The 21,794-nt window shown below is 37.6% G+C and overlaps 2 protein-coding genes across 4 annotated transcripts in view; one reads left to right on the plus strand and one right to left on the minus strand.

Annotated features, from left to right (window-relative positions):
* AIMP1 (aminoacyl tRNA synthetase complex interacting multifunctional protein 1) overlaps window positions 1-14,777 on the minus strand; it is a 40,597-nt gene extending 25,820 nt beyond the window's left edge. Inside the window, exon 1 of the mRNA XM_030864120.3 lies at window positions 14,587-14,777. Within this exon, the coding sequence (XP_030719980.1) occupies window positions 14,587-14,588 (2 nt within the window). The 5' untranslated portion in view covers window positions 14,589-14,777. The remainder of the gene's footprint in view (window positions 1-14,586) is intronic.
* Window positions 14,774-21,794, plus strand: part of TBCK (TBC1 domain containing kinase) — a 237,476-nt gene continuing 230,455 nt past the window's right edge. Inside the window, exon 1 of one of the 3 annotated variants that reach the window (XM_060299116.2) lies at window positions 14,774-14,908. The gene's annotated coding sequence lies outside the window, so the exon portion shown is untranslated. The other 2 variants (XM_030864124.3, XM_030864123.3) reach the window with 2 other exon arrangements.

Here is a 21,794-nt window from a genome sequence, read left to right on the forward strand (position 1 = left end):
AAGACAAATATTAAAAGAAAAAGGTCGACAAATAGGAAAACACCAATATTAAACACATACCTACTCAGAAATAATTATCAGTATATATATACTGTATCCTTTGTAAAAAAAAATGAATTAGAATTTTAACTTTATAATAATGCATAGAAATTAGAAAACAAGATATCAGTAAGCAGAAAGATGCATATATAAGCAAAATTCTGAGATTAATTCATCACGTTAAAGTTCTAACTGCCAAATGTTAAGACAAATAGTCACACTCAGAAAAGACACGGTTAATCATTAACAATACTATGAACTGCTCTTTGTCCCTAATTTAACATCAATTTATAATCCAAAGTATGCCACAAGCATTGCTGAAATAATTCTAATTTTAAATAAATGATGCACACTCAATAAACAGTGAAATTTTTTTATAAAAAATGGCTAGTAGTGGACAAGATTGCTTTAAATTTCAAATTATTAGGCAATAACCATCCTATATAAAGAACATTCTAAGATGTTTACTATTTTTATAAAAAGAAAACCAACCCCAAAACACTTTATGCTAAAGTTGACAATTTATGATATGGAAGCAATTTTAAAAACCCTATAAAAATAAAGTTGCTAGTAATGAAGAAAATATAAATGGGGGGTGGGTGGTTAACCTGGAAAAGTCACAGTAAACTCCTCATCGACTATTATTTAATAGTTTAGAAAATGCAGAGGAAAAAAGTTACAAAAATGAAAATGAATATATAATCTTTTAAATTCTGCCAATTTTTACCAAAAGTGAGTACAGAATACCCTGTTGCTCCTCAAATGTCTGCAAAGCCAGAATCTTAGAGAAAACAATGTTAGTAACAGAGAAATCTTAGTGGAAAACACATCCACACATGTAAGCCATGAAGTCTTAAAAGAGAGAATAGAGGAGGATCCTACACAACCATTTTTAGTTTTTTAAGGAACCACCATATTGTTCTCCATAGTGGCTGTATCAATTTACATTCCCACCAACAGTGCAAGAGGGTTCCATTTTCTCCACACCCTCTCCAGCATTTGTTGTTTGTACATTTTCTGATGATGCCCATTCTAACTGGTGTGAGGTATTACCTCACTGTAGTTTTGATTCGTATTTCTCTAATAATTAGTGATGGTGAGCAGCTTTTCATGTGCTTCTTGGCTCTCTGTATGTCTTCTTTACAGAAATGCCTATTTAGGTCTTCTGCCCATTTTTGGATTGGGCTGTTTATTTCTTTAATATTGAGCTGCATGAGCTGTTTATATATTTTGGAGATTAATCCTTTGTCCATTGATTTGTTTGCAAATATTTTCTCCCATTCTGTGGGTTGTCTTTTCGTCTTGTTTATTGGTTTCCTTTGCTGTGCAAAAGCTTTGAAGTTTCATTAGGTCCCATTTGTTTATTTTTGTTTTTATTTCCATTACTCTAGGAGGTAGATCAAAAAAGATCTTGCTGTGATTCATGTCAAAGAGTGTTCTTCCTATGTTTTCCTCTAAGAGTTTTACAGTGTCCAGGCTTACATTTAGGTTTCGAATCCATTTTGAGTTTATTTTTGTGTATGACGTTAGGGAGGGCTCTAATTTCATTCTTTTACATGTAGCTATCCAGTTTTCCCAGCACCACTTACTGAACAGACTGTCTCTTCTCCATTGTATATCCTTGCCTCCTCTGTCGTAGATTAGTTGACCATAGGTGCGAGGTTTTATCTCTAGGCTTTCTATCTTGCTCCATTGAACTATGTTTCTGTTTTTGTGCCAGTACCATATTGTCTTCATTACTGTAGCTTTGTAGTATAGTCTGAAGTCAGGGAGTCTGATTCCACCAGCTCCGTTTTTTTCCCCCAAGACTGCTTTGGCTATTCGGTGTCTTTTGTGTCTGCATACAAATCTATGCCCACCTTCTGGAGAGTTTTTATACATCGGTGTTGAATTTTGTCAAAAGCTTTTTCTGCAGACCAATATCACTGATGAACATAGATGCAAAAATCCTCAACAAAATACTAGCAAACAGAATCCAACAGCACATTAAAAGGATCATACACCATGATCAAGTGGGGTTTATTCCAGGAATGCAAGGATTCTTCAACATACGCAAATCTATCAATGTGATAAACCATATTAACAAATTGAAGGAGAAAAACCATATGATCATCTCAATAGATGCAGAGAAAGCTTTTGACAAAATTCAACACCCATTTATGATAAAAACCCTGCAGAAAGTAGGCAGAGAGGGAACTTTCCTCAACATAATAAAGGCCATATATGACAAACCCACAGCCAACATCGTCCTCAATGGTGAAAAACTGAAAGCATTTCCACTAAGATCAGGAACAAGACAAGGGTGCCCACTCTCACCACTCTTATTCAACATAGTTTTGGAAGTTTTAGCCACAGCAATCAGAGAAGAGAAGGAAATAAAAGGAATCCAAATCGGAAAAGAAGAAGTAAAGCTGTCACTGTTTGCAGATGACATGATCCTATACATAGAGAATCCTAAAGATGCTACCAGAAAACTACTAGAGCTAATCAATGAATTTGGTAAAGTGGCAGGATACAAAATTAATACACAGAAATCTCTGGCATTCCTATATACTAATGATGAAAAATCTGAAAGTGAAATCAAGAAAACACTCCCATTTACCATTGCAACAAAAAGAATAAAATATCTAGGAATAAACCTACCTAAGGAGACAAAAGACCTGTATGCAGAAAATTATAAGACACTGATGAAAGAAATTAAAGATGATACAAATAGATGGAGACATATACCATGTTCTTGGATTGGAAGAATCAACATTGTGAAAATGACTCTACTACCCAAAGCAATCTATAGATTCAATGCAATCCCTATCAAACTACCACTGGCATTTTTCACAGAACTAGAACAAAAAATTTCGCAATTTGTATGGAAACACAAAAGACCCCGAATAGCCAAAGTAATCTTGAGAACAAAAAAAGGAACTGGAGGAATCAGGCTCCCTGACTTCAGACTATACTACAAAGCTACAGTTATCAAGACGGTATGGTACTGGCACAAAAACAGAAAGATAGATCAATGGAACAGGATAGAAAGCCCAGAGATAAACCCATGCACATATGGACACCTTATCTTTGATAAAGGTGGCAGGAATGTACAGTGGAGAAAGGACAGCCTCTTCAATAAGTGGTGCTGGGAAAACTGGACAGGTACATGTAAAAGTATGAGATTAGATCACTCCCTAACACCATACACAAAAATAAGCTCAAAATGGATTAAAGACCTAAATATAAGGCCAGAAACTATCAAACTCTTAGAGGAAAACATAGGCAGAACACTCTATGACATAAATCACAGCAAGATTCTTTCTGACCCACCTCCTAGAGTAATGGAAATAAAAACAAAAATAAACAAATGGGACCTAATGAAACTTCAAAGCTTTTGCACAGCAAAGGAAACCATAAACAAGACCAAAAGACAACCCTCAGAATGGGAGAAAATATTTGCAAATGAAGCAACCGACAAAGGATTAATCTCCAAAATTTACAAGCAGCTCATGCAGCTCAATAACAAAAAAACAAACAACCCAATCCAAAAATGGGCAGAAGACCTAAATAGACATTTCTCCAAAGAAGATATACAGACTGCCAACAAACACATGAAAGAATGCTCAACATCATTAATCATTAGAGAAATGCAAATCAAAACTACAATGAGATATCATCTCACACCAGTCAGAATGGCCATCATCAAAAAATCTAGAAACAATAAATGCTGGAGAGGGTGTGGAGAAAAGGGAACCCTCTTGCACTGCTGGTGGGAATGTGAATTGGTTCAGCCACTATGGAGAACAGTATGGAGGTTCCTTAAAAAACTACAAATAGAACTACCATATGACCCAGCAATCCCACTACTGGGCATATACCCTGAGAAACCGAAATTCAAAAAGAGTCATGTACCAAAATGTTCATTGCAGCTCTATTTACAATAGCCCGGAGATGGAAACAACCTAAGTGCCCATCATCGGATGAATGGATAAAGAAGATGTGGCACATATATACAATGGAATATTACTCAGCCATAAAAAGAAACGAAATTGAGCTATTTGTAATGAGGTGGATAGACCTAGAGTCTGTCATACACAGTGAAGTAAGTCAGAAAGAAAAAGACAAATACCGTATGCTAACACATATATATGGAATTTAAGAAAAAAAATGTCATGAAGAACCTAGGGGTAAGGCAGGAATAAAGACGCAGACCTCCTAGAGAACGGACTTGAGGTTATGGGGAGGGGGAAGGGTGAGCTGTGACGGGGCGAGAGAGAGTCATGGACATATACACACTAACAAACGTAGTAAGGTAGATAGCTAGTGGGAAGCAGCCACATGGCACAGGGATATTGGCTCGGTGCTTTGTGACAGCCTGGAGGTGTGGGATAGGGAGGGTGGGAGGGAGGGAGACGCAAGAGGGAAGAGATATGGGAACATATGTATATGTATAACTGATTCACTTTGTTATAAAGCAGAAACTAACACACCATTGTAAAGCAATTATACCCCAATAAAGATGTTAAAAAAAAAAAAAGCTTTTTCTGCATCTATTGAGATGATCATATGGTTTTTATTCTTCAGTTTGTTAATATGGTGTATCACATTGATTGATTTACATATTATGAAGAATCCTTGCATCCCTGGGATAAATTCCACTTGATCATGGTGTATGATCCTTTTAGTGTGTTGCTGGATTCTGTTTGTTAGTATTTTGTTGAGGATTTTTGCATCTATATTCATCAGTGATATTGGTCTATAATTTTTGTGTAGTATCTTTGTCTGGTTTTGGTATCAGGGTGATGGTGGCCTCATAGAATGAGTTTGGGAATGTTCCTTCCTCTGCAATTTTTGGAAGAGTTTGAGAAGGATGGGTGTTAGCTCTTCTGTAAATGTTTGATAGAATTCACCTGTCAAGCCATCTGGTCCTGGACTTTTGTTTGTTGGAATATTTTTAATCACAGTTTCAATTTCATTACTTGTGATTGGTCTGTTCATATTTTCTATTACTTCCTGGTTCAGTCTTGAAAGGTTACACCTTTCTAAGAATTTGTCCATTTCTTCCAGGTTGTCCATTTTATTGGCGTAATGTTGCTTGTAGTAGTCTCTTAGGATGCTTTGTATTTCTGCGGTGTCTGTTGTAACTTCTCCTGTTTCATTTCTAATTTTATTGATTTGAGTCCTCTCCTTTTTCTTGATGAGTCTGGCTAATGGTTTATCAATTTTATTATCTCAAACAACCAGCTTTTAGTTTTAATGATCTTTGCCACTTTTTACCTTGTTTCTATTGCATTTATTTCTGCTCTGATCTTTATGATTTTTTTTCTTCTTCTAACCTTGGGTTTTGCTTGCTCTTCATTCTTTAGTTCCTCTAGGTGTAACGTTAGATTGTTTATTTGAGATATTTCTTGTTTCTTGAGGTAGACTTGTATAGCTATAAACTTCCCTTAGAACTGCTTTTGCTGCATCCATAGGTTTTGGATCGTCATGGGTTCATTGTTATTTGTCTCTAGGTATTTTTTGATTTCCTCTTTAATTTCTTCAGTGATCTCTTGGTTATTTAGTAATGTATTGTTTAGCCTCCATGTGTTTGTGTTTTTTATGTTGTTTGCCCTGTAATTCATTTCTAATCTCATAGCATTGTGGTCAGAAAAGATGCTTGATATGATTTCAATTTTCTTAAATTTACTGTGGCTTGATTTGTGACCCAAGATGTTATTTATCCTGGAGAATGTTCCATGTGCACTTGAGAAAAAAGTGTTATCTGCTGTTTTGGGTTGGAATGTTCTATAAATATCAATTAAATCTATCTGGTCTATTGTGTCATTTAAAGCTTGTGTTTCCTTATTTTCATTTTGGATGTTGTGTCCATTGCTGTAAGTGAGGTGTTAACGTCCCCCACTATTACTGTGTTACTGTCAATTTCCTCTTTTATAGCTGTTAGCAGTTGCCTTATGTATTGAGCTGCTCCTATGTTGGGTGCTTATATAATTGTTATATCTTCTTGGATTGATCCCTTGATCATTATGTAGTGTCCTTCCTTGTCTCTTGTAACATTGTTTATTTTAAAGTCTATTTTATCTGATATGAGTATAGATACTCCAGCTTTCTTTTGATTTCCATTTGCATGGAATATCTTTTTCCATCCCCTCACTTTCATTCTGTATGTGTCCCTAGGTCTGAAGTGGGTCTCTTGTAGACAGCATATAGATGGGTCTTGTTTTTGTATCCATTCATCCAGTCTTTGTCTTTTGGATGGGGCATTTAATCCATTTACATTCAAGGTTATTATCGATATGTATGCTCCTATTACCATTTTCTTAATTGTTTTGGGTTTGTTTTTGTGGGTCTTTTTCTTGTGTTTCTCACTGAGAGAAGTTTCTTAGCATTTGTTGTAAAGCTGGTTTGCGGTGCGGAATTCTCTTAGCTTTTGCTTGTCTGAAAAGCTTTTGACTTCTCCATCGAATGTGAATGGGATCCTTGCAGGGTAGAGTAATCTTGGTTGTAGGTTTTTCTCTTTCATCACTTTAAGTACATCCTGCCAGTCCCTTTTGGCCTGCAGTTTCTGCTGAAAAATGAGCTGATAACCTTACAGGGATTCCTTTGTATGTTATTTTCTGTTTTTCCCTTGCTGCTTTTAATATTTTTTCTTTGAATTTAATTTTTGTTAGTTTGATTAATATGTGTCTTGGTGTGTTTTTCCTAGGGTTTATCCTGTATGGGACTCTCTGTGCTTCCTGGAATTGGGTGACTATTTCCTTTCCCATCTTAGGGAAGTTTTCAACTATAATCTCTTCAAATATTACACCCTTTATTTTTCTCTTCTTCTTCTGCGACCCCTATAATTCGAATGTGGTGTTGTCCCAGAGGTCTCTGAGATTGTCTTCAATTCTTTGCATTTTTTTTCTTTATTCTGCCCCTCAGCAGTTATTTCCACCATTTTGTCTTCCAGCTCACTTATTCGTTATTCTGCCTCAGTTTTTCTGATATTGATTCCTTCTAGTGTATTTTTCATTTCAGTTATTGTGTTCTTTCTGTTTGCTCTTTAGTTGTTCTAGATCTTTGTTAAACATTTCTTGTGTTTTCTCAATCCGTGCCTCCATTCTATTTCCAAGATTCTGGATCTTCTTTACTATTATTACTCTGAATTCTTTTCCAGGTAGATTGCCTGTTTCCTCTTCATTTATTTCATCTTCTGTAGGTTTTTACCTTGCTCCTTCATCTGTGACATATTTTTTGTCATCTCATCTTTTTTGTTGTTGTTTAATAAGTGGGATTATGTTCCTGTTTTACTGGTTGTTTGGCCTGAGACTTTTAATAGTGGGGTTTTTAGGCTATTGGGCAGAGCTGGGTCTTGGTGCTGAGATGAGGAATTCTGTGAGACCTCACTCTGACGAATATTCCCTGGGGTCTGAGGTTCTGTTAGTCCAGTGGTTTGGACTCAGAGCTCCCACCTCAGGAGCTTGAGCCCAACCCCGGGCTCATGAACCAAGATCCTGCAAGCTGCCTGGTGTGGCAGATAAAAAGAAACAAAAAACACAATAACAAAGTAAAAAATAAAATCAGACTAGGAAACTAACAGATATGTTAGGAAGAATATAAAAAAAAATGTAGATGAATCAAGAACTGGAAGGTTTATCAGTATCATAATACTAAAAAAGAGGAGGGAAAAGAAAAAAAAGAAATACAGGGGGCAAAGGCCTTGGCTGTGGACTGTGGGACCTATGCAAGGGTGAGGTTTGGGTGGTAGGCGGGGCCAATTCTCAGGACCCACAGGGCTGGAAAAGGCTCTGGGGGCTGTGGGGGTTGGGCTTAGGCTCAAGGAACAGAAGGGGCCCACATGTGCCCCCTGAACCCTGGTCTCAAGAGGGCAGGGGACCTCACCTCGGAGCCCAGCAGGCTTCATGGGCTCGAGTGAGTGGGGACAGTGCCCTCTTCTCCTCTCCTGCTCCTCCAGTCTGGGAAGGCCCCTCCCACCTGCCTCTCCTGTTCTCCCCTAAGCCTCCTTCCTATGCCCCCAAGGACCCACATGACCTGGAGGGGGCTTTGGAGGGCAGGGGATCACCCTGGGAGCTCAGCAGGCTCCCCAGGCTCGAGTGGGCACAGCAATTGCCCTCTGCTCCTCTCCCACTCATCCTGGATGGCCCCTCCCGCCTGCCTCTCCTGATCTCCCTAGCCTCCCTCCTATGCCCCCAAGGACCCACGCGGCCTAGATGGGGGTTTGGTGGGCAGGGGCTGGCCTGGGAGCTCAGCAGGCTCCCCATGCCAGAGTGGATGGGGCAATCGCCCTCCACTCCTCCCAGAGGGCCCCTCCCACCTGCCTCTCCTGATCTCTCCGGCCTCAGGGGTGCCGATTCTGTCTGGCCTCCAGTTCTCCTCCCCTCTCAGTCCCCCTACATCCTACTGGTTCACTTTGGGGTTCCTCCCATCTTCTTGGGCATCAGAGGTCCCCACCAGCGGCTGGCAGGCACCCTAGTTGTGGGGAGACGCTAACTCCGTGTCTTCCCACATAGCCATCTTGACTCTGCCTCTGGATTAATTTCTAATCAGGTCTATGTGTTGACAAACCTGTTCTCACATATTAAGAACTATTTATTGATTTTAGAATTAGAAGCTCTGGAAACAGGTTTTCTAGTACTTGTTGATTAACTGTCATTTAAACTTTTCAAAAATACAAGTAGGATGCATAAGTTTATGTCAATGTTTTCTAGTAGTATGCAGATAATGATTGCTACCACAGGTAGGAGAGCATAGTTTTTTTTGAAAAAAGCATTTACAGCCAACAAATCTTGGTTGAATCACATACTACCAGCTGTGTGACAAACTTGGTAAAGGTACTTAACTTCTCTATGCTTCATGTTCTTAATTTATAAAATGAGGATACTTTCACCTGATTTCACCTACTTCCTCAGCATCTCCTTTTTCTTATCCCTTTAATGCTGATGTTCTCAATGGTTTGATCCTGAACTCTAGTCTCTTCTAGGGATTATAAATGGTCACCGAACAGATCAGTATTTGAAACAACTGAATGTGAATGCCTTTAAGCAAGGCAAAACAGACTTCACCCACCATTCCCTGTTTGCCATTTATGTTACTAGCCAGGTCCCTATAAATAACACATTCATGACCCAAATTTTACTTATGGTCCCTGATTTTGAGTATGCGCCAGATTTATAGTAGGAAGCAAGATTAAACATGTTCCTTGTACTTACTACACTTTAGACAAATGGGAGACACACAGAAAACTGGAGAAAATTTTTTAAAAGAGGTTATGTTTAGGGCAACACTGTTAGCTTAACAACATCATTGCTTAAAGCTCAGAAAAATGTTTTGCCATTCAATCCAGCGCTCATTTCACTACTCTGTGCCAACTGCTCCAGTGATTTTCAATTTTACATTGAGTACCTGCTGGATTTCAAAACTTCAGAAGTTTCCTTAGTCTCCTCCGAACTTTTTTTTTTGGTGGAGGGGTATGCAGGCCTCTCACTGTTGTGGCCTCTCCCATTGTGGAGAACAGGCTCCAGACGCACAGGCTCAGCGGCCATGGCTCATGGGCCCAGTTGCTCCGCGGCATGTGGGATCTTCCCGAACCGGGGCACAAACCCGTGTCCCCTGCATTGGCAGGCGGACTCTCAACCACTGTGCCACCAGGGAACCCCGTCCTCCGAACTTTTAATATGCTAACACGTAAAGGGTTTCTCACAGATGATAAAGTTAATAATAATAGGTAACATTTGAAGAGCATTTATTGTGGGCTGGCTAAATGCTTTACACAGATCATCTACAAATACAGTAATTATCTCCATTATACAGAGAAGAAAACTTGACTTAAAATTAATTTGTCAATTAATGTGGCTAGTTAGTAAATGATTGAAACTTAGGTCTGTCTGATTCTGGAGTTATTTCTTTTAATGCCCAAGCTATAATTTCTGTAAAGGGTATACTTATGAAGCATTTCCCAAAGTATTTAGCCATGGAATACTAAGCAAGGAACACCTAATTAACATTTATTTGAACTAGTATTTTCTAAAACAGTTTGGGAATTCTGGCTTAGTCTGCATCAAAATTTTAAAAAAAAGATTATGTGATTAAAATAGATATAATATTTAATCGCATGCACAGTAATTACAAATTTAAAACATTGACAGGAAAACAGTACACTGAGTATGTTAACTGTAGTTGGATAGTAAGAGTCAAGACTTTTTTTTCTTTTTCCTACACTAAATTTAAAAAAAAACATTTTTTATGATAAAAAGCTTTTGAAAAGTATTATCTAAATTATTCTGCCCTTTCACATTAATTCTGTTCTTCTCAACATAATCACCATATTTCATCAAACCTAAAAAGCTACTGTAAGATGCCACTAATCATAAAATCAGGTGAAGCTGGTTTTAGCAAATACATGAATTTAGACTACATCTGAATCATTAAAACACACACATAAAAGATTACTTCAGAGATTCCTATCGTTTCTAAATGACTTCCCTTTACCTCAGCAATCTCTACAGTAGTCTTCCCCACTGATTTTGAAATTGCCAGTACTTTTTAAAAATTAACAAATCCCCTACCCTGGGCTCTCAATGTTAGGAACCAAACATAAACTATTGCTTTGAAATGGAAGTTTTAAGTGCAGACTTTCATTTTTACTTTATAGTACAGAGAACTCCACAAAAATTTGGAAGTGATTCTCTTTCTCAAAATATCTGATTTCACTGTTTCATAACTGCAATTCGGTAAAAATTTATATTCTCCTTAGACACTCTAAGTATTGTATTTCATCATATATAAGATACCATCAATTGTAAAATGACTCCAATCATAAGATGCTGCATTATTTTGGGTACCATTAAGGAAAAAAACCACGGCTGATTTAACTGACCTAATGTTCTCTTACACTTAGTCACATCCTGTATTATGTATTGAAATACCTGTTTTGAATTTATCCTTATTTTTATCTTATATCACTCTTGTGTTTCCATGAATTTTTTTTTGAAAACTGAAGTATAGTTAATTTACAATGTTGTGTTAGTTTCAAGTATATAGCAAAGTGATTGTTTTATATATATATTTCCCTTTTCAGAGTTTTTACAGTACAGGTTATTACAAGATACTGAGTATATTTCCTTGTGCTATATAGTAGGTCCTTATTTACATATTTTATATATAGTAGTGTATATGTGTTAATCCCAAACTCCTAATTTATTTCTTCCATGTATTTCTGCAAACACAGTAACTTTTTATTTAAGTGCTAAATGATCTTTTAAAGGATACTTAAGAGATTAAACTCAACAACTATGCACCAACAGTACACACAACTCAACTGAACTAATGACAATATTATCAGTTATAACCAAGTTTGCGTAAGTTGGGCAGTGACAACGATGTCACAGCTGCTATTTAGTCTATAATGAGTTTAAAACTTTGAATACCCCACTATTTCAGAGCTATAAATATGAGAAAAATATGTCTCTCAGAACTAGTGAACTACAGTAATTTTAATCACTTTTTTCTCTCTTCTACCACCACCCCTATTCTTACCTTCCAAACTTCTTTCCTCCATTTGTTTTGTAATCTAATCACCAAGCTACCCCACTCTAAGAACATTTATTACAGTTCTACACAATGCAGCTCTAGGTTAAAACTCCTGCTAGGATTTAAAATGTGTCAAAAGTCAGAATTTTTAAACAGGTAAATTAAAAAATTAAACATTTTGAGAAATATTTGTCAAAACACAGAAAGATATAAAACTATGCTTTTTGTGAAAGTTCATTTTATTCTTTTTGTTTTTATTCTAAGCATGTGATCAGGGAATGAATTCAAATGCCAGCTATGCCACTCATTAGCTGTGTGACTTTCTTTTTTTTTTATTATTGAAGTATAGTTAATTTATAATGTTGTGTTAGTTTCAGGTGTGCAGCAAAGTAATTCATATATACATACTTTTCCAGATTCTTTTCCCATATAGGTTGTTACAAAATATTGAGTATCGTTCCCCATGCTATACAGTAGGTCCTAGTTATTTATCTGTTTTATATATAGTAGTGCGTATAAGTTACTCCCAAATTCCTAATTTACCCCCCCCACATACTTTTCCCCTTTGGTAACCATAAGTTTGTTTTCTATGTCTGTGAGTCTGTTTCTGTTTTGTAAGTAAGTTCATTTTTAGATTCCACATATAAGTGATATCATATACTTGTCTTTCTCTGTCTGACTTCATTTCATATGATAATCTCTAGGTCCATCCATGTTACTACAAATGGCATTATTTCATTCTTTTTATGGCTGAGTAATATTCCATTGTGTGTGTGTGTGTGTATGTATATATATACACCACATTTTCTCTATCCATTCATCTCTTGATGGATATTTAAGTTGCTTCCATGTGTTGCCTATTGTAAATAATGCTTCAGTAAACACCCGGGTGCATGTATCTTTTTGAATTATAGTTTTCTCCACATATATTCCCAGAAGTAGGACTGCAGGATCATACTGTAGCTCTATTTTTAGTTTTTTAAGGAACCTCCATACTGTTCTCCATAGCAGCTGTACCAATTTACATTCCCACCAACAGTGCAAAAGGGTTCCCTTTCCTCCACACCCTCTCCAGCATTTATTATTTGTAGACTTTTTGATGATGGCCATTCGAACTAGTGTGAGGTGATACCTCACTGTAGTTTTTATTTGCATTTCTCTAATAATTAGCGACACTGAGCATCTTTTCATGTGTCTCTCAGCCATCTGCATGTCTTCTTTGGAGAAATGTCTATTTAGATCTTCTGCCCATTTTTTGATTGGGTTGCAAGATGAACACTACAATAGTCCAGTTAACATCCTTTACCATACATAGTTACAATTTTTTTCTTGTGATGAGAACCATCAAGATCCAGTCTCCTAGCTATTTTCTAATATGCAAAACAGTATTATTAACTATAGTCACCATGCTGTACATTACATCCCCATGGCTTATTCATTTTATAACTGGAAATTTGTATTTATGCTTGATTGTTTTTCTCTACTCACCAGAGAGCCTTCTTCCCGTTTACTAATGAGGACACTGGGGATCCTGGAGGGCTTAAGGGATGGCTATGAGGGTATGGCTAAGAGAAGACAGTCCATGTGTTTCAGATACTACGGACATTAACACAGAAAACCTTTTTGTCCAGTGACATATGTATAAAATTTTAAAAGGGGTATGTCTAGGTCTCCCATGGCCCACTCACCAAACAAGGTCATGTTTTAGCGGGCTCAGATTTTCCCCAATAGGATTTAACCAAACCTTTCCACCCACAGATGTACTCACCACTATCTTTCTTCCATTTCTTAACCAAAAACACAGTTAATAACAGTAGCCACTACTTTAATGAGCCTGGCACATTACATACATTGTCATTTAATCTTTATAACCTTGTGAGACAATAAGGTTATAGATAAACTCAGAGAAATTATGTGACTTGTCTAAATCCATTCAAATATTAAATGATAAAGCCATGATTTTAACTTGTGTTTGTTATTCCTAACCTCACAATACAAGTCATTTTAAAAGTGTTTCCAAAACCTAATTAAAGAAAATTAACTGGCCATCCATTAAAATTCTTGCATACCTAAATTAAGAGCACTAAGAATCTGACAGGTCATTTCTTACCACCCTTAGTCAAGCCACTATCATATCTCCTCTGGATTTATGTAAAAGCCTCCTAACTGGTGTTTCTTCCACCTCATTCTCTCCAGTCTATTCTTGAGAGCAACTAGAGAGATTCTTTTAAAAAGGAAGTAAGTACTCCACTGCTCAAAACCCTCCAATGGGTTAGACGCCCTCAAGATCCTTCATGACCTGTTCCGGATCTCTGATTCTTTCTCCAGCTTTAGTTGCTTCACTCAACTCTGACCTACAGGCTTCCTTGCTGTTCAGGAGAGTTCCTGACTGATGGCTTTTGCAATGTCTGGTCCGTCTGCCTGACTGCACCTCCCCAAAACAGCCTAACGATTAACTCTCTTGCTTCTGTCAGCTCTTGACTGAAGAGTGATCTTTTCAGTGAGTGGCCATACTAAAATTTCAACCTATATCCTCCTTCCCGGCTTCACTATTTTTGTTTTCAGCAGTCATTACGACCTAAGATACGGCATGCTTTTCTTAACTTTGTTTAGTATGTATGTTCAATAAAATGTGAACTACAGGGAGACAGGAATTTTTGTCTGTTTTGTTCATTGCTTTTTACCGATGCCTAAAACAGTGTTTAGAACATGGTGGGCGCTGAATAATTACTTGCGGAATAAACGAATTCCTGTCACCGCCTCCCGGTTCTCTCACACATGCAAAAATAAACATGTTTGTGCATATATCTTTTCCAGTAACATCCTTCCCCTCGGCCCCGCATCCCATTTCTCAAACTTGGCTCCTTCAAAAGGTCCCAAGCTGTTCCCTACTTCCTCATGCCAAGATTGGCGCTGCTGTGGGCCGACTTCCCCGCAGGCCAGGTCCTATTATCCGAAGGCCACTAAGCGACAGGGGACTCTTATGTTCGCAATCCCCGTACCCCGGGACCCTCTGCGGACGACACTCACATGTACCGGTGAACAGGCGGAACCTCGGCCGTCTCGGCCCGGAGCCGGTAAGGACAGCCTCCCGCTCACGAAGGCAGCAAGAAAGGACCCAATGAGGTGTCCTCGCTAAACGCCTGAGCGGTTCACAGATTCTTCTTCAAATTCAGTGGCCCCCTTCCCGTGCGCTGCCACACCACACTCCCCGTCGTCCATTCCTTCAGCCAATAACGCCAACCATTCCGCACCTCTTCCTCGGTCTCTGTATTTTGTCGCCAGGTTGGGCGAGAGGCAAGACGCCGGACGTCGGGGTCTTTCTTTAGAGTTCCGTCGCGGACACTGTGAGGTCAGAGGAAAAGGCCGAGCTGAGGGTGGTCGAGGGGAGAGTTGGGAGCTGTCAGCGGAGAATGCTGGGGTCGCTCTCCTGGCCGGAGGCGAGGCCGTCAACTCCGGCTGACTTAAGCTGGCGGGCAAAGGGCAATCTCTGAGCTCCCGGCGCTCCAGGAGCAGCCTCTTGTAGAAGCACCTGAAATGCAGGGTCTGGTGCACTAAGCAATAGCGGCAACACCAGCTCCAGTGACAGCTTTGGGGCCCTGTGTAGGAGCTCCATCCCCTTGTCTTTGTGTCCGCCTGCGTCCCCAGACCCAGAGGCAGGTATTTGGGTTTCCCAGTTTTCTGTGTCGTAGTGGTCGGGGCTGGTGGGAGGTAGAGGAAGGTCAGGTGCAGCGAGCGGCCTCGCATTTCCGCCGTGAGTGATAGAGACCACCGGTGCAGCTGCTGGCTGCTGAGTACCGTCTCCATCCCTACCTACAGCCCGCCTTCCCCCTACACACCTGAGTCCTTTGAGGACTGCAGGCGGCTCTTAGAAAGGATCTTCCACCTGACAGTTTCAGAGAATTTGGAATCGGCTCTCCCGTTGCTCAACATAGATTAAACTCTTGCTTTGGTTTGTTTCTTGTTTTCAAAGGCTTAGTCAGTTGTCGAGATGTGGCATTCACTTGTGCAGTGAAAGAATGTGAACGAGTGGAAGTTTCTTTAGAATTGTTAGTGGTTGCTTTTCAAGGCGTCTTGACCCTGTTTTTATTTGGGACAGAAAAACAACTTTTTGCGGGAAAGTACATAAAATAAATGAAACCCATTGAAGAAATGTGTAAACTGTTTTATTCGTAACGAAATATGCATCTTTTGCCCTATTTTTTTACCTTTTTCCCTTTATGATGCATTTCCACTTAAAGTTCTTTGAGGGCGGATATTGTGTCCTGTTCACTGGTGGCCCCGAAGCTGGAAAAACACCTGACTTAAAATAGGAGCTTCAGGATATTTGTTGAATGAATGAATTTTCAAACCCAACTCCTTATGTTGTTTTTTTTTTCTCAACTAATCTCTCACCTCAGTTGTTTTTTCCACTGGCTTTCTTCCACTCACCAAGCGGAAAAAAATCTATGTCTGTGTATTTGTTATGTGTAAACCTTTATGTGCACCCATCTAAGAGGTAGTTGAAGCAGAACACTGATGAAATGTTTAACGCCAACTACTGTTCTATCGTTTTGAATTATTTGCATTTTCTTTGTTTGGTTATTTGATTTTTAGTTGTCTAAGTGACAGAAGTATCTAATGGAAGATCGAATAGCATAGTATAAAAGGACTGCCTAATAAAATGCAACAGCTCAGGCTCTTCCTGCCTACCCTCAGTTATGTTACTTCAGAGATAATAATTTTTAACCTTTTCTAATTTTAGGTCTGTATGTTGAACAAGTTAAACTGCTAATTCTTTTTATTTTAATTGACTTCTTAAGATAGGCCACAACATCCACAACCTCTCGACCGCAATTTTTTTTTTAATAATTTTTATTGAAATACAGTTGATATACAATGTTGTGGTTTTTTTTTTTTTTTTTTTTTTTTTGGCTGCACTGGGTTTTCGTTGCTGTGCGTGGGCTTCTCATTGCCGTGGCTTCTCTTGTTGGGGAGCATGGGCTCTAGGCGCGTGGGCTCAGTAGTTGTGGCACACGGGCTCTAGAACGCAGGCTCAGTAGTTGTGGCGCACAGGCTTAGTTGCTCCGCGGCATGTGGGCTCTTCCCGAACCAGCGCTCCAACCCGTGTCCCCTGCACTGGCAGGTGGATTCTTAACCACTGTGCCACCAGGGAAGCCCTCTTCTACAAATTTTTGAATCGTTATCACAATTTTTAGTTTTCATATTGGTTAATTTTAGAATTCTAAGTAATATATTTAAACTTAATTTTTTTCATATGAACTTTTGAAAATACTTGTATTTGGCTCCTTATTTTGTAAAATGAGGGAAGTAGAGACTCTACCTTCCTTTACCGCCACAGAAACTGCATCCATTCCCACCTTCCCTTAGGTGGACCTTTACTTGTACGTTGTCAAGGTTATTAATAGTTACAGTATATTTCTTAACTGCAGTTGTTTTTTGCTTTGTTTATGGGTTTAAAAACTAGTAAAATGTTACAATATTATAGCTTTGTAAATAATCTTCAATGCTGAGCCAAGACATATGCTATTATACATTTCCTTCCCAATGTTTTAATTTCATGACCTTTGTACCACTCTAACAAGAAGATTTGTAATATTAACGTCCAACTGATTACTCTTTCTTCCTCTCCAATAACAAAAATTATGCCATAGTTAAATGTGCTTAATTTTTTGGATTATATACTTCTTATGTAGCTTTTGGCTCTCCTCACTTTCACAGAGTACTTTGCACTTTCTTTGAGGGAAAAGATGCATGTGCTTTATTCACCACATCCTCTCATTCTTTGTATGAGAACCTCCCTTACTCTGCTTGAAGATATTCCCTTCTGTTTAATTGGAACAGATTACTTTCTAGTCCTTTGGTGCAGCTTCTATACTGGATTATATTCATTGAATTCTTGAGTAAGATACATTGTTTCTTAACTCCATGTCTTTTATTATTTGGTTTTCTCCTCTGTTTTGTTAGAATACATCCTAAAGAAACTTATTCATGAAGGTATGTGGATGGTGATTTTAGTTTTTAATGTTTGCATAGTTGTAAATTATTATTTTGCTATTATGAATGATAGTTTGGCTAGATAAAGAAACAAAATTATGTTTCTTCCAACTTTTCAAGGCTTCACCATCTTCTAACTTCTGTTGTTGCTCATGAGAATGAGTGTCTGATCTTGATTTGTTGATGCCTGAACTATTTGTTTTCTCTCTGAAATGATTTAAATTTTTAGTTATGCTTGATGCTTTGAAAATTTGTCATGGCATGTCTTGGTCTGAGTTTATTCTCCTTGCAGTTAACTCATTTGATGGAGCTAGCATAAATGTCTCCATTTGGGTCTTCTTTCATTTATTCTCCTTGAAATTAGAAGCCTTTTTAATTTGAAGGTACATATTTCCCTTCAATTGTGGGGAATTTTCTCCCATCTTTTGTAATTTATTCTCTTTTATTTTTCCCTGTTCCCTTTTTTTGAAATGCCTATAAGGTGGTTGTTGAATTCTTGGGTTGATTCACTGTGTGTTAACTTTTCTGTTATGCTTTTTTTAATCTATTTGCCCATTTGCTTCATGTTCTGAGTAATTGTCTCAATTTTATTTTCTAACACTTCTATCTAGTTTGGTAATCATATGTTTAAGTACCAAGCACTAACTTTTAAAATTATTATTTTCTCATATTCTCTTAATTTTGTTTCATTTTCTTTTTTTAAATGAGATGAAATTTACATATATTAGAGTACACTGATTTTAAGTGATCCGTTTGAGGAGTTTTGATACATGTGAACAAAAGTGACAAACACCACCCTAATCAAGATGTGAAACATTTGGACTATTCCAGAAAGTTCCTATGTTTCCCTCTCCAATCCTGTCCCCGCCCCCCCCCCACACCCACCCAGCCAAGGCACTACAATTCTCTTTTTTATCACTATAGTTTAGAACTGTAGTTCTAGAACTACATTTAAATGGAGCCATAGGATATACACTCGTATGTGTCTACTGCTTTCATCAACATAATATTTTTGAGATACATCCATATTTTGGCATGGTTGTTCCTTTTTTGTTGCTTTTGAATAGCATTTCATTGGATGAATATGCTACAACTTGTTTATCAGTTCACTTGTATGATGTTTACATTGCTTCCAGTTTGGGGCTGTTATGAGTAAAACTTCTGTGAACATTCTTGTACAAGTATTTTTATGGACAAATATTTTAAGTTTTCTCGGGTAAGTACCGAGTAGGAGTGGAATTTCTGAGTCATAAGGGGTATTTTTAACTTTAGGACAGTTTTCCAAACAGTTTTTCAAAGTTCTTGTGTCATTTTAACACTACCATCAGCAGCAGAGTATCAGCTCCAGTTCCACATTTTTCTCAACACTTGGTATTGCCAGTCATTCCAATTTTAGCCTTTCTGGTAGGTGTGAAATGGTATATTGTTATGCTTTTAATTTGCACTTCCCTGCTGATTAATTATATTGAGAACTTTTTCATGTGCTTATTGTCTATTTGTATTCCTTCTTTGTGAAAAATACATGTTTCAGACTTTTACCTATTTTTGTTTTTCTTTTTATTATTGAGTTGTAGGCATTCTTTATATATTCTAAGTCTATTATCATATATACAAACATACATATAATACATATACATCTATTTGATAAAAATGTTATATATAGATATAAATAATATTTTTCTTAACTTTGGCTTGGATTTTTATTTTCTCAAATGTGATTTTTGATGTGCAATGTTTTTAATTTTGATGAAGCCCACTTTATAAAGTTAATTTTTTATGGCTTTTTTTTATCCTGCTTCAGAAATCTTTGCCTATCCTAAGGTTGCAAAAATATTCTGTGTTTTTTTGGGGGTTTTTTTTTGTAGAAGACTTACAGTTTTAGCTTTTACATTTAGGTCTATAATCCATATCAGATTTTTGTGGATGTAGCAGTAGGAGTTGAGGTTAATTTTTTCCCATGTGGATGTATTGTTTTAGCACCATTCGTTAAAAAGACTATCCTTTTCCTATTGAATTCACTGGCCTTTGTTGAAAATCAATTCATTGTATTTAAAAATATTTTTCATTTTAAAATTTAAATTTTTTTCAATTTTTATGAAATATACTGTATATAGCACATATATATAAATAGATAGAAATATAGAATATGGGAATTATGGAGCATAATAATAATATGAACACCCTTAACCCACCAATTAAGAATAAGAATATTACTCAAAATTTTTGAAGCTTCTTATGGGTTATTCCCTAATCTTATGACTGTTTTTCATATAGTGGTAACCCTAGCCTCAGGTTTTCTTTTTAATTCCTTTAAGTTTTGAATATATTCTTACCTCATATGTAAGTATTCCTGAATTATTTATTATTTAGCTTTTATGGTTTTTGAATTTTATGAATATTGGCATAAGTTTTGTGTGACTTTTTTTCCTGCTCAACATTATATTTCTAGCATTCATCTATATTATTAAATGTTGCTATAGTTTGCTTGTTTTCCATCCTGTGTGTTCTTCCATCAAATGAATGTACCACAGTTTATTTAGCCATTCACTTGTGTGTGGACATTTAAGTTGTTTCCAGTTTAGAGATAATAGAAACAATACCACCCTGATCTTTCTTGGTTTCTGCTTGTGTATGTGTGTAGGAGTTTCTGCAGGAACAAAATAGTGTCAAACTGTCTTCCAAAGTCATTGTACCAATTTACACTCTGTTTCTCCATAATCTAACATTGTGTATTATCAGATTTCTTAATTTTTACTGTCTCACAGGTATAAATTCTCATGTGATTTTAATGAACAATTTCTTGAATATTAATGAGGTTTATCTTCTCATATATGTTGGCAATTCCTTTTCATTCTTTTATAAAATATGTTTTTCCATACCTCCTTTTTTATATAATTGGTGTAATATCTTCTCAAAATTTTCTCAAAACTTTCTAAATTTATTAGAGTTAGTTTTGGTTTGGGGTTTTTTTTCATAAATTATTTTGGTTGCATCCAGGGCAGATTTTTTTTTTTTGGTTTATTTTATTTTTTGCCCTTTATGCTATAGTCTTTCCTCAACTATCTGATGATTCCTGGACAGTTCCTCATTTAAGAGTTAAGGAAGACTGTCTGGGAGCATTTTGTATGTGGATAGGCTTTTTGACTGGCATACCCTGTTTTAGGATGGCTTGGTAGACAGCCAGATCTTAACTGGGGTCTTACAAATTCCAGAATTAAGAGGAGTTTGCTTTTGTCCACGGTGCTCATACCAACTATTTATTGTAATTCTCACACAGTTTATTTTATTCCTTTAGGGATGAACCATTTTGTTTTTTGTTTTTCTTTTGCTTAGAGGATAAATAACTGGCCAGGGGCTTCCCTGGTGGTGCAGTGGTTGAGAGTCCGCCTGCGATGCAGGGGACACGGGTTCATGCCCCGGTCCGGGAAGATCCCACATGCCGTGGAGCGGCTGGGCCCGTGAGCCATGGCCGCTGAGCCTGCGCGTCCGGAGCCTGTGCTCCGCAACGGGAGAGGCCACAACAGTGAGAGGCCCGCGTACCGAAAAACCAAACAAACAAACAAATAACTGGCCAATACTGGGGGGCTGGTGGCAGAGTTGACTCTTCTGTTCTTCAGCCTTTCAAATTATCTTTCTCATTTCAAACCTTCTTATGACTGCTGCTGTTCACCATTGTTCCTGCCTTCTATGAATCTGAAGCCTCTGAACTGAAGAGGCTGAGCAAAACTTCTTGACTGTATCATAGGTTGTAGCTTCCTTCTTTCTGTTTCTTGTGACAATACTCTTCTATATGCAAAATGCTTTACAGGAGTTTCTTGAAGTCTTTCATCAGCTCAAGGCCTTTTTCTGTCCTCTCCCTTGTTATGAGTTTATACATTTTAAAACAGTTCTTTTTAATGTTTTAATGAGGTTTCTGGGCAGGCATATGAAAAGCAGTCTGTTAACTTGATTTAGAATTCCAGATTTTTATTGTAAAAGCTGAGCAGAGAAGAATGCAATGCTTGACCAATGGAATGTCTTTTTCATGAGACACGTGGGTGAGAGAGATATTTTTTGTTGGAGGACCTTTTTTGTTGTGGTTGTCATAATGTGATTCAGATTTTGGAGCAAGTTTTTTAATCTTCAGGCTGCTCCATGATAAAACTCTGGGACACCATTTGCTTTGGAATCTATGCTGCTAGGACCCCTCAGGATCTACACATAGAACATCTATTTCTAACCTAGAGGCAATAACATCTGTC

Source organism: Globicephala melas, chromosome 5 (genome assembly GCF_963455315.2).
Source record: "Globicephala melas chromosome 5, mGloMel1.2, whole genome shotgun sequence".
Lineage (NCBI taxonomy): Eukaryota > Metazoa > Chordata > Mammalia > Artiodactyla > Delphinidae > Globicephala > Globicephala melas.